At 45.3% G+C, this 13199-nt stretch overlaps 1 protein-coding gene across 1 annotated transcript; it reads right to left on the bottom strand.

Moving 5' to 3' along the window:
• Positions 1-36: 36 nt before the first annotated feature.
• Positions 37-11423, bottom strand: birc7.S (baculoviral IAP repeat containing 7 S homeolog; the record flags this gene model as incomplete). The annotated part of the gene is given in 9 exon segments (NM_001088821.1): positions 37-255; positions 329-540; positions 1151-1213; positions 2946-3131; positions 3602-3653; positions 3838-3919; positions 3996-4095; positions 7523-8096; positions 11339-11423. Coding segments are annotated over 7 exon segments (1206 nt in total). The 3' UTR covers positions 37-255; positions 329-340.
• Positions 11424-13199: the final 1776 nt, after the last annotated feature.

Here is a 13199-nt window from a genome sequence, read left to right as displayed (position 1 = left end):
CCCCTCTAGTGGACACAGTCTAATAACAGCAGGAAGGAGTAGAAAAGAATATACTTTATTGCACAATATTACACAGCAACACATTCACCTTTATTATAATAAATTAATTTTTAAATAACTGGATAAATATTCTCAGCGCAAAAAGAAAACTTGGCAGAAATGAGCCCCTGGTTAGGGAAGGGATGACCAACACAGGCAAAGGTCAGTCTGATCTGTGCAAAGAGGAGGGTAAAAAGGCACTTGGTGAAGCCTCTCCTGTGTGGGAAGAGAAAGAAATTTGAGGGTTGATAATGCATCCAAGCACTGCATCTCACATGACTCCACTCACCTGCTTGTAGCATCAGGACATGAAGGCTCTAACACTGCCCCTGATTGCAGCCCGGCAGATTGGACAGTGCCTGAGGTTGGGGGCACACTCTGTACAGACCACTAGATGCCCACAGGGCACAAATAGCATGGAAACATCTTTATCCATGCACACTTTGCACATTCGCTCTTCCTTCAGGCGCCGCAACTGCTCCTCTGTGCTGAGTGGGGGCGCTGCCGAGAGAGTAAGAGTCACAAGGTAAAAAGTAATTTTACTCTACACACACACCACAATAACCCCCCCCCCCCCAGTGTCAGACTGGGACACCAGGGGCCCACTCTCAGTACTATTCTTCCTCTCCTCACTCAACCTCTATTGTCCTAATCTCTTTAGTTATAAATACTATAACCTATTATTCCATCTATTTAGCCTCTTTGTTCTCATAGATAGAGAATGGCCATGAAATAGGCCAAACGTTTAGGAGCACAAGGGCCAGCTGACACCTGGGCCCACCGGGAGTTTTCCTGGTATCCCTGTGGACCAGTCCAACACTGCACACACACACACATCTTGCCTTACTAAACACAACTCGCTTATTTAGACCTATACCCACACCATCCCCCAGGCCCCCCCATCTGCAAAGTCCTCAGTCTCTGCACCTCTTTCCAGTGAGCACCGACCAGGGAGGGAGGTAACAAAAGGGAGTTGCAGGGACAGAGTCTGGGCCCAAAAGAGCAGGGGCTCACTGGGTATTTTTTTTTTTTTACTGGTGTCCTGCCAGTCTGACCCTAATCATACCACCCCCCCCCCTTGCCCCAAGATGCTTTGTGCAAGTCCCCTCACCTGACTCCTTGGGTGGTTCAGACCTTTCCATCCGAGTTGGAGCCCTTGAGACACTCACTGACTCTGGAGGAGAAACCACAGCAGTACTTGAAATGGGTCACTAGGGGGCAGTAATGCAAGACTGCTGAGCTACATGGCAGGGAATAAGTGAGATTTACTAATACAGAGTATTGTTACTTCTGCCCGCTCACTGGATCAGCACAGATATGTATATAGGAAAAAAAAATAGGAAAAAAAGGTGGACCCTTATCAGATGGGGCCCATTTTGTTGATGAGAGCAGAGAAAAAGCTGAAATTCCAAACTTATTTTTATTCAGTCTACATAACTGATGCACCAGCTTAATAAGGATTCATTTTTAAATCGACCCAGTTTTAATAATAAGTATTGATAGTTGGGTCAATCAGGAGGAAATTCAAACGAGAAAGTGATACCGACACATTCCTATAAAAATAATAATGTTACTATTTTTTATAGGAATGTGTTAGTATCACTTTAAACATGTATAGTTAAACAAAGGTTCAGTGCCAAATTGTATTAATGCCAGGGTTCTAATCAAACTTAGCTCCATCCGACAAACTTTTTTGCTTAAAGGGGAAGGAAACCTCCTCGGCGCTAACCCCCCACCCCCCTCCCGTGTATTGCCCCCCCCTCCCTCCTCCCCCCTGGCCTACCCCTCCCGCTGGGCAAATGCCCCTAACTTGTTACTTACCCTTCTGCGCAGGTCCAGTCCAGGGAGTTCACAGGCGACATCTTCCACGCGATCTTCTTCCCGCTTTGACCGGCGCATGCGCAGTAGGATCATTTCGCCGGTACGATCTACTGTGCATGCGCGCGACTTTTGGCGCATGCGCAGTAGATCCGTACCGGCGAAATGCTCCTACTGCGCATGCGCCAAAACGCCGGTCAAAGGAGGAAGAAGATCGCGTGGAAGAAGATGTCGCATGTGAACTCCCTGGACTGGACCTGCGCAGAAGGGTAAGTAACAAGTTAGGGGCATTTGCCCAGCGGGAGGGGTAGGCCAGGGGGGAGGAGGGAGGCGGGCAATACACGGGAGGGGGGGTGGGGGTTAGCGCCGAGGAGGTTTCCTTCCCCTTTAATCATTCAGGATTCATTGACGTCTGGACTAGTGCAGATAGACTGGCGAATTGCTAATGTGGTGCCAAAGGCATCCCGTTTTCAGCCTGGGAACTTTAGCCCTATTAGTCTGACGTAAGTGGTAGGAAAGCTTTTGGAATGGGTAATAAAGGATAAGATACTGGACATTAAAATTTTGTGCCTGCATGGTTTTATGGGGCAAACTAATTTGTCTATTAGATGTGCGAGCAGGAACCTTGACTCTGGGATGACAGAGGATTTGATTTTAGCCTTTGCTAAAACATTTGAAGTACCTGGAGCTACTGCCTGGAGTACAGATTTGTACTTGGATAGAGAACTGGCTGAAGGATATATTAAATATATTTTCTAAATGGGACTAGTTTTGGTCTATTTAAATTATTAGTGACCTGACCTGCAAAAAGGTTCATGCAGGATGCTACCACTTTTGCAGAGATTTGGTTAAATTGGAATTGAGCAGCAAACTGGGAAGAGGTTTGGAATTAACTGCAAAGGTATATGGACCTTGGTCTTCTGCAACCCAAATTAACTATGTAACAGGCCCAACGCTCATATTACCTCTGTCAGACCCAATCAGCTGTTATCTGTCCAGTGCAGAACAGCTGAAAGCAAGGCTCAGATTGGTGACTAGCCTGGTTGATCTGTTTGCCAAACTCATTTGTGGCAGCCCTGTTGCTATACCTGTGCTGTGTGTCTCCTCTTCTGCCACTAGCAGGTCTGTGACCAAATCAGACACGGAGCTGTAAGAAGACCCGGTCAACAGGAACTTGCTCTGAATTAGACTTGCCACCAGGCTCTGCTTGAAGCCCATCTGCAGGGCATCCTGAGCCACAGAGGACTGGAGGTACCGCCAGCTTTCGGGGGAACCTGAAAGCAACCAGGGTTCAAGGCCCCTTTGTTAAATACCCCAGAGCATCACTGGGTTGCAATAGTTTCCAACACCAAAGTGTACAGATAAGTCCCCTCTGTCAGATGAAATCAGTCCCCAGAAGCCCCTATTAACCAAAAGGCAAGGCCTTCAGTCTGTACCAGCACCAAGAACTTGCATTCCCAACAACCCCAAGCCCCCACCCCATGATGTTAAAGGGGTTGTTCACCTTTTTAGTATGTTATACCATGGCCAATTTAAACAACTTTTCAATTGGTCTTTTTTATATTGCAGATTGTCTCAAAAGATCACGCTCTACATTATACTAAAGTTAACTCATAAAGGTGTACAATCCCTTATAAACTCTTAAAACTCTTAGCACCCTAGCATGTGACATCACCTCAGTGCAGGAGAAAAGCAGAAATAAATGGTGCCCACAGGAATTCAAATGGGTGGTGGCCTTACTCACCTGGGGAAGAGGCAGGACTCCTGTCATAGATATAGGACCCCAGAGAGTCAGGCTGGAAAGAGATATTTGGGGGGTTAGAAAACCCTGATCCCAAGCGTAAAACAAAGGAGATACTGGTAACTGTGGCCTATAAAATTGGATTCAGGGGTGGTCCAAGACAGACACTGGACATCAGCCCCACCCCACCCCCAGCAATTCAAGGCCTCCCCTATTTCCCCATGTGGGGTACAACTCACCGAGGACTCTGGGCTTCTAAAGAGAGACTCCTGAACCCTGCGAATAAAGGCCTCACCCTTGACGTGAAGCAGAAAGTCGCACCTGTAGGGAAAAAGAGCAGACTGGTTACAAGTCTCCCAAGTCGCTGCTCATCAGGCAATCAGATTTACTGACTTACATTGGAAACCATTTTGCATGTTCTGTCCAGGGTTCGTCACCTTGTTCCCAGTTTCGTAGACCCCCATCACAGTGAAAACACTTGACATTGTCTCTGTGCCCTGTAGGAGGAGTAAAATGCATCATGTAATCATGGTGCAAGTAAGAGTAGCGAGTAAGTGCGCTTAAGAGTAGCCCCCATATGTACCCGTCAATATTACATGCGGATCAGTTAGGACACAATAACCTTCTACCTCTGCCAGGGGCTAACTACAGAGGAAGCAGACCCTGAGGTTGCAGGGGGCCAGGAAATTAATGATAAGTAATGAGCAATTCTATTATATCTTGGTAAATTATTAAATTTACCAGCAAGTTTAGACACGCCGGCGACCTCACTTTTGTGGGCTAGGCGGGCCAGTGCAGGAGTGTCGGCGGCCCGGTTCTGGGCCGCAGCCCGGCAGTTGGAGACTCCTGGATCAAGCTGCCATGTCATTAATTCAACTTTTTTTGCAAGGACAGGGGGTGGGGTCATGGGTGGGGGCTGTGTCCAATTTGGGTGCGCCGGCGTACCAATTCGGCATGGCTCGTTTTTGTGGGCTGGGCGGCCCAGTGCAGGAGTGTCCCTAGAGACTTTGAGGTTTATGCTCTACATCAGGGGTCCCCAACCGCCGGGCCACGACCCAGAACCAGGCAGCGGCCTGGTGGTTGGGGACTCCTGATGTAGAGCATAAACCTCAAAGTCTCTAGGGACCTCCATTTTTAGGCTTTGTAGTCTGACTGGTAGGTGCGTAACTATAGAGGAGGGGACCAGGAGGTATAGGGGCCCCACAAGGTCCTAATCCATATACAATTTAAATAAATATTGGTAAAGCTGGCCATAGATGCAAAGATCCGATCATACGAATCATCGTACGATCGGACATTCCCATCTCCAGACCCGCCACTAACCATTCAGATCAAAGTCTTACCATTCAGATTAGTAAAAGAACAGATCAGCAATGTTCCGCCCCTGACAGCAATCGGACGATATCTATGTCCAACCAGAGCTAGTGACAGTCTCCCACTGAAAATCGTATGATCGGCAATACACACAGAGATATTATCGGCAGCCGACAGAAATTTTCTAACCTGTCCGATCGACCAAACGACCGATCTCCGCCGGACGAAAAATGACGGGACTCTCCACACAGGTTCCGAAAATTGTACGAATCCTCGATTCGTACGATCAGATCTTTGCGTCTATGGCCAGCTTAAGACTGGTCAACCTGGAGGCCTGAAAAATAATCTGCTGGGGGGCCCCAGTATTATCTAGTTACACCACTGGGCAGGTACATGGTATGGCCCTGTAGGGGCCCCAAGATAATGCCACAGAGAGTCCAGCTTTCTGAAGGGGGCCAGTCTCTTTTTTTGCCAAATGCCCGATGTGTATTAATTCTGCGCTCAAATGAGATTTAGCTTCTCTTAAAAAGGAGAACTAAACCCTAAAAATGAATGTGGCTTAAAATAAATTATATAGTGAATTTATTGCACCAGCCTAAAGTTTCAGCTTGTCGATAGCAGCAATGATCCAGGAGTTCAAACTTGTCACAGGGGGTCACCATCTTGGAAAGTGTCTGTGACACTCACATGCTCAGTGGGCTCTGAGCAGCTGTTGAGAAGCTGAGCTTAGGGGTCGTCACACATTATCCAGCAGAAAATAAGGTTGGTCTGTAATATAAGACAATGCTACAGGGCTGATTATTAAATTCTGATGCTAATTGTACTGGTTTCTGTGCGGTCATGTAGTAATTATCTCTTAATTATCAATCAGCCTTATATTGTGACATTTCTATTCTAGGTGTACTGTATATTGGGAGAGGGTCCCTAAGCTCAGTAAGTGACAGCAGCACAGAGCATGTGCAGTGAATCAGCAGAAAAGAAGATGGGGAGCTACTGGGGCATCTTTGTAGACACAGATCTTTACTGCTAAAGGGCTGTGGTTGCCTTGTGCTGGTACAGAAGCAGAAAACAATGTACAACATTTCTAGCTACTTCTTTAGTTAAGCTTTAGTTCTCCTTTAACACTGGGCCCAAAGGTTAGAGATCCATACTTCTACAGTACAGTTATATCCCCTCTAGAAGTAGCCAGGGGCTAACAGTTGGCCAATTCCCTTCCCCATTGCTAGTGACTCCCCTGCATTGTATCCCAGGCAGGAGCCAGAACCTGCTTCACTCAGCTGACTGGCCCATGTGAGCCTGGGGGGGGGGGGGATTCTGGGGGCAATAGAAGCTGAAAAAGTTCATAGGATGAAGGAACAAGACACCAGGGCTACAGCAGCACAGTCAGTCCAATCCCCAAAAGCTCATAACTAGTAACAAACAGGTTTCCTACCAGACCATTTAACCCTTGTCTATATAAATGCCACTGTCTGCTGTTTCTATAGCCACCAACTCTGTAATCAGATCACAATTAACCCTTAGGGTTAGTCCACACAAGGAGATTCAGTCGCCTGGCGACCAATTGCCTCTTCTGGGCGACAATCTAAGGGACTAATCGCCTCTTGTTCTGGGCAACAATTCTGCTATAATGAAAAGTCGCCTGTGCTAAAGCACACGCAGTGCTTCGTTTTCCGAAGTCGCCCGAAGTTTCCTCATGAGGCAACTTTGGGAAACGCAGCACCACGTGTGCTTTAGTGCAGATGACTTTTCTTTATAGTGGATGGGAAGACACGCGACTGCAGTTCGGGGAGGTTGTCGCCCAGAAGAAGAGGTGATTACGGACTAAGTCTCCCCGAATCTCCTCCTGTGGACTAACCCTAAGGGTAGGGAGACACCAGGAGATTAATCGCTAGCGATAAACCGCTGCTTCTCTGGGCAACTAATCTGCACTCTCCAGTAAAAAGCTTTCCCATAGGAATAATGTGAATCGCTGGTGGTAAAACTCATGTGTCGCTCCAGTCTCCCAAAATCGCTTGAGGTTTCCTCTTGTAGCGATTTTGGGAGACTGGAACGACACATGGAATTAATCTCCTGGTGTGTCACTGCCCTAAGAGCTCACATTTAGGCTTTAGGGTAAGTCCACACTGGGCGTTTTGGTCACCTGACGACTAATCGTCTTGTTTTTGCGGCGACCAATCTCCCCAAACGCCTTCTCTCACTCTATACTGGCTAAAATGAAAAAACGCCGGCGCTAATCGCATGCGGCGATTCGTTTCCCGAAGTCGCCCGAAGTTTCCACAATGACGGAGTTTTGAAGCCAAGTATATGTATTGCTACTTTAGTTGTACCTTTAGTATCATTTTGTAAGTCTGGTTAAGCATCATATATAATTAAGACTTTTAGTGGTTTCTGGATAACGGCTTTTCGGATAGCAAGTTCCAAACTACAGAGGAAGCAGACCCAGGATGCAGGGGGCCCAGGGGTGCGAGGTCCTAATTGATGAGTAATTTTATTTTATCTTGGGAGGCAACTTCGGAAAACTAATCGCAACCAAATACTTCCCAAAACGCCCAGTGTGGCCGGACCCTACCCTGCCTTGTACACAAGTGTGTCCCAAGAGCTGACACTCACCGGTGTAGAAGAAGCCTGACCCAGCCAGGTGCTCGGGGTTCCCGTGGGCATACATGGGCCAGTTTCGGAATGAGTCCAGCCGGTCCCGTTCCTCCGCCATCTCGGGGTACACCGACTCCCAGGTGCGGTCCGGTTCTTCCCCAGAATGCTGCCCCAATATTTGTGAATCTGTGGCCCCGGGGTCCCGTTGCTGCTGCTGGAGGAAAGTGCATGATGGAAAGAACTTGCGGTGCTCGGTGTCCGGCCGGTCTCCCGGCTCCCAACTTCTCAGGACCCCCCCACAGGAGAAACACTGAACTCTGTCCCCGGGTCCCAGGTAATAGAAGCCTGATCGGGCCATTTCCACAGGGGAGGGCTGGGGGCAAGTGCGGGGCCAAGCGCTAAAACTCCGCAGCCTCTCTGCCTCGCTCCTCATACTGGGGCGTACCATCCCCCATCCGCGGAACAGCTGCTCCCCATGTCCAGCCATTGTGAGCGCTTTGTGGCTGTTCCCGCAGCCTTGGGATACGGACCAGCGACTCATTCTCCCGACCGTGCGATTTCTGGAACAGACAGCGGGCTGACAAAGCGGTACCTGGGGCAGTAATAATAAGCACAGGGTCACTGGCAGCAGAAACACCCACTCACCCGGCTCCCAGCGCAACACCCATGGGCACTGCGCATGGTTGCCAGGTCTTATTTTCAAAGCCAGCCAATGAGTCACTTCAAAGGTAGCCCAAAAATAGTACATGTGCAGTGAAAAAAAAAAAAAAAAAAATCAGTGTTTTTCAATTTTCACTGTTTTGCAAATTCTCATTAAATGGGTGGTTCATTCTTGCCCATAAGGCCCTAATACATATATACAATTTCAATAAACAGTGGTAAGACAAGTCAACCTCTAGACATTTTGGTGGCCAACACATTCTTGCCCCAAAATTGTCTGAAATGGAGGAAAGTCACCTGAAAATGTGTGAATGCTTAAGAGTGATGGGAGAATGGGGTACAAAACCCAAAATCTGGTAACTTTGGACTTCTACACAAGTCAGTCCCATTGCCTGCTGGGTATTTTAGTCTTACATTAAACTTGGCAAATTGTTAAACAAAAACTACATTACTCAACGTTGGGACACGCAGACTTGACACATTAGGGCAGCGGTCCCCAACTTTTTTTTACTTGTGAGCCACATGAATGTAAAAAAGAGTTGGAGAGCAAACAAGCATGAAAAATTCCATGGGGATGTCAATTAAGGGCTGTTGTTGGCTGTTTGGTAGCCCCTTCATGGACTGGTAGTCTACAGAAGGCTCTATTTGGCAGAACACCTGTTTTCAACCAAAACTTGCCTCCACGCCGTGAATTCAAAAATAAGCACCTGCTTTGAGGCAACTGGGAGCAACATCCAAGGGGTTGGTGAGCAACATGTTGCTCGCGAGCTACTGGTTGGGGATCACTGCATTAGGGCAAGAAAAAAAAAATCTTTGGCTGGTACAAACCAGCCCAAAAAGTAGCCTAAATCCGTACCTTGGCTAGTTTGTACTTTCAAAACCCGCCTGGGCTTTAGTAGCCCAATGTGGCTGGAAAATCGCCAACCAGGAAACCCTGGTACTGCTTTAAAAGTAGGGGGACCAGGTATGGCCATTATATAAACAAGTTAGGAGTTTTTGCATTGCATCCATTTAAAGGAAAACTATACCCCCAAAATGAACACTTAAGCAACAGTTCATAACATATTAAGTAGCATATTAAAGAATCTTACCAAACTGGAATATATATTTAAGTAAATATTGCCCTTTTACATCTCTTGCCTTGAGCCACCATTTCGTGATGGTCTCTGTGCTGCCTCAGAGATCACCTGACCAGAAATACTACAACTCTAACTGTAACAGGAAGAAGTGAAGAAGCAAGACACAACTCTGTCTGTTAATTGGCTCATGTGACCTAACATGTATGGTTTGTTGGTATGTTTGTGAGTACAGTGAATCCTACAATCCCAGGGGGCGGCCCTTATTTTTTAAAATGGCAATTTTCTATTTGTGATTACCCAATGGCACATACTACTAGAAAAGTGTATTATTATGAAAATGGTTTATTTACATGAAGCAGGATTTTACATATGAGCTGTTTTATGCAATATCTTTTTATAGAGACCTACATTGTTTGGGGGGGGTATAGTTTTCCTTTAAGTATCCTGAGCCTTTTCTCCTTTTCCAGATTGAATGGCTGCCCCCATGGCTACACAGCAGCTTTTTTATATAAACTATAGTCATCTTTCTGAAGCAAACAGAACTTTTACCAATGCACAGTAACATAACTTTGATCAAGGGGCTGTTGGGGCAGCAACAGCAAAGCTCATGTGGCTGTATGATCACTTTAAATATACCATAGATCATTTTAAAGCAGCAGTTCACTTAGGATATTATAGAATGCCCTGATTCTTAGCAACTTTTCAACAGGTCTTTAAATTATTATTTTTTTTACATTTTTGGCTCATTCTAACTTTCAAGTGGGGGGGGGGGTCATCAACATGCCAAAAAAAAAACAAATGAATGCGCTGTGAGGATACCTTTTTCATTGTTCCTTATTTATTCAGGAGCATTTGTCAGTCTATTAAACACCACTGTCTGTTGCTAGGGAAATGTAGACCTCAGCAACCCAATAGCTGCTGAAATTCCAAGCTTTAAAAAAAAAAATGAAGACAATTTGCAAGTTGTCTCAGAATAGCATTCTAACCAAATCTAACAAGCTCATTGAGCACCAGATAAAAACAATTAACCAGAAGCAATTTTTCGTGGTATTCAAGCTGCACAAAAAAAAAAAATTATGTTTGTGTGTATATATATATATATATATATATATATATATATATATATATATATATATATATATATATATATATATATATATATATATATATATATATATATATATATATATATATATATATGCATAGAATGGACCAGCACACCATTTTCTTCAATCAAACGTGTTTATTCAATACACACTGTGCATCCAACGTTTCGGCCCGCATCCGGGCCTTTATCAAGGATAATCCTTGATAAAGGCCCGGATGCGGGCCGAAACGTTGGATGCACAGTGTGTATTGAATAAACACGTTTGATTGAAGAAAACGGTGTGCTGGTCCATTCTATGCATATATAAAGACTTTGACCGAGCACCCGGCTTGGAGAAAAAAAGAGGACAGAGTGCAGGTGTTTGTACTATATATATATATATATATATATATATATATATATTTATATTTGAGTGTTTCTATAGCTTATAGATAATCAGCCACAATTGTTAATTTAGAGAAAAAAAAAGCCAAAAAAAAATATATGTGTTCTTAAACATTTATATTGAGAGCCTTATTGGATAGTTTAAAAACCAACTACCAATTAGAAGACAAAGCCAGGACACAATATGGGGATGGATAATATAGGAACTTCAAGCCTCCCCTAACACCAATAACGGGCTGTAGCCAGATCTGGACTGGCATTTGAAATAGGCCCTGGCATTTTAAGTACACAGAGGCCCAAACAGCCCACCACCAGTCCACTAAACAGTGACTACTTATGGCATCCTACAGCAGCCCCTCTGGCATTTGCCAGTCCAGGCCTGGCTGTAAGTCACCCTCACACCTCTCTGCAGACAGAATGGGGAGACCTTCACCCTACACCCAAGACAAAGACAAACTGCCATATTCTCTTAAACAGTATATACACACACCCTAATCCCACTTGTACATGAACCCACAAACAGAGGGCCCTTAACCTACTAGGCAGCCTACAAAGAAAAGTGGTTTGTACTCCCATATACAAGTGTGCAGTGGCAGTACTAACCTGTGGGCAGGTAAATAGCAATCACAATCACGTTCCCCAGCAGAACCTTTTTACGTACTTAGATGTATAACCCACTCCCAAGTTCACATAAATCCTATTATCTGTGGAACCCCCTCCCTAATAAAGGATTTGTAGCCCCACCCTCTACCCACTTCACAGCTGGGGCTCATCTTCAGATTGTTCACATTGAACCCATTCCTGACCAGAGTATAATGACTGTCCCAAGCATCCACCAAAGCAATTTGTAACAGACTGCAAATCCTTTGTATTTATTTATGTATGTATTTTACACCTGCTACAGGTTGCTTATGACTATCTTAGCCCTTCCAGTAGTGGCACAATTGCCAATTAATTCCTGCACAGCTTAGAGCAGTGATCACCAACATGTTGCTCACCAAACCCTTGGATGTTGCTCCCAGTGGCCTCAAAGCAGATGCTTATTTTTTAATTCCTGGCTTGGAGGCAAGGTTTGGTTGCATAAAAACTATTATTATATTATTAGTATATTATTATATTAATTATACTGCCAAACAGAGCCTCCTGTTATGCTTTATTGGAGCTACCAGTATACAATCACAGCCCTCTTATGGTACCCCCTGCAACGTTTTTCATGCTTGCGTTGCTCCCCAACATTTTTTACAATTAATTGTGGTTCAGAGGTTAAAAAAAATTGGGGAGCCCTATCTTAAAGTCATGCCAAGGGGATGTAGGGTAGGGAGTGTGTACCTCCTTGTCTTGTTAATAAGTGCTATTCCCTAAATGTAAGCGTGGGGTTTAGTTCTGATACCCACCAAACCAGGGGTCAGAATCGGCCCCCCCACGTCTGCAGACTCCAGATTTACTTGCTGCTTCTCTACTGCCATACATCTGAATACCTCAAGCAAAACTGAACCTGGACCCCCAACAAATACAGTGCTACCCAATGACACATCTTATTTTAAGCAACTCCCCAACATATTTGTGATTTCCATTGATTTGACAGCTATATCTATCTGATATTCAAAGCAGCGTATGTCTGTCTGTTCCTGCACTGCTGGTTCTGACTAGTGCACTGATGTTCACTTTCCTCCAGCCATGACTCGTCTGTCATACATTATTTCACATAAGTTCTTCACACATGGCTTCAATGTTATTTCAAGTCGGAGCCAGCAGTACTGATGGTTCACATACCATTTATGCCAGTGATCCCCAACCAGTGGCTCGTGAGCAACATGTTGCTCTCTGACCCCTTGGATGTTGCTCCCAGTGGCCTCCAGGCTTAAAAATAAGCATTAATTGCATAAAAATCATGTGTACTGCCACACACAGCCTTCTGTTGGCTTTAAGTCCACATAGGAGCTACCAATACCTAATCACAACCCTTATTTGGAAGCCCCAGGAACTGTTTGTATGTTTATGTTGCTCCGAACATTATTTTACACTTGAATGTGGCTCACAAGTAAAAAAAGGTTGGGAACCCCTGCTTTAGGACAATGGCAGACATAGCAGTTTGGTGGCCCCCGCTGGACATTGCCTCACCCATGGGCAAAAGGTGCCCAAAAATGCCTTGCAATGCAGAAAGTTATAATTTCCATATCAGCTCTGGCCCAACGGTTTGCATGGTACTTTAGAACCAGATACAGGGCCTATTTTCGCTTCCCCCACTATTAGTCCAGTGCTGAAAATGAGGGGCTGCAGCCTCTATTACTTTCAGACTCCACAAATTTCTACAAGGAGAAATTTGTGGCAGTTATACCCAATAGCAAACAGGAAGCATATAGACGTGTAAAACCACGCCAGCAATGAGTTCTGTTGTTCCCAAGGACATCGCAACCAAGGGACTTGTCTTGTGAAGAGCTCAAGGGGGCAGGTGAGCTTACAA

The sequence above is a fragment of the Xenopus laevis genome, chromosome 9_10S, assembly GCF_017654675.1.
Source record: "Xenopus laevis strain J_2021 chromosome 9_10S, Xenopus_laevis_v10.1, whole genome shotgun sequence".
In the NCBI taxonomy this organism is placed as follows: domain Eukaryota; kingdom Metazoa; phylum Chordata; class Amphibia; order Anura; family Pipidae; genus Xenopus; species Xenopus laevis.
Note: the sequence above shows the minus strand (reverse complement) of the source record. Positions and strands in the feature narration are given on the sequence as shown.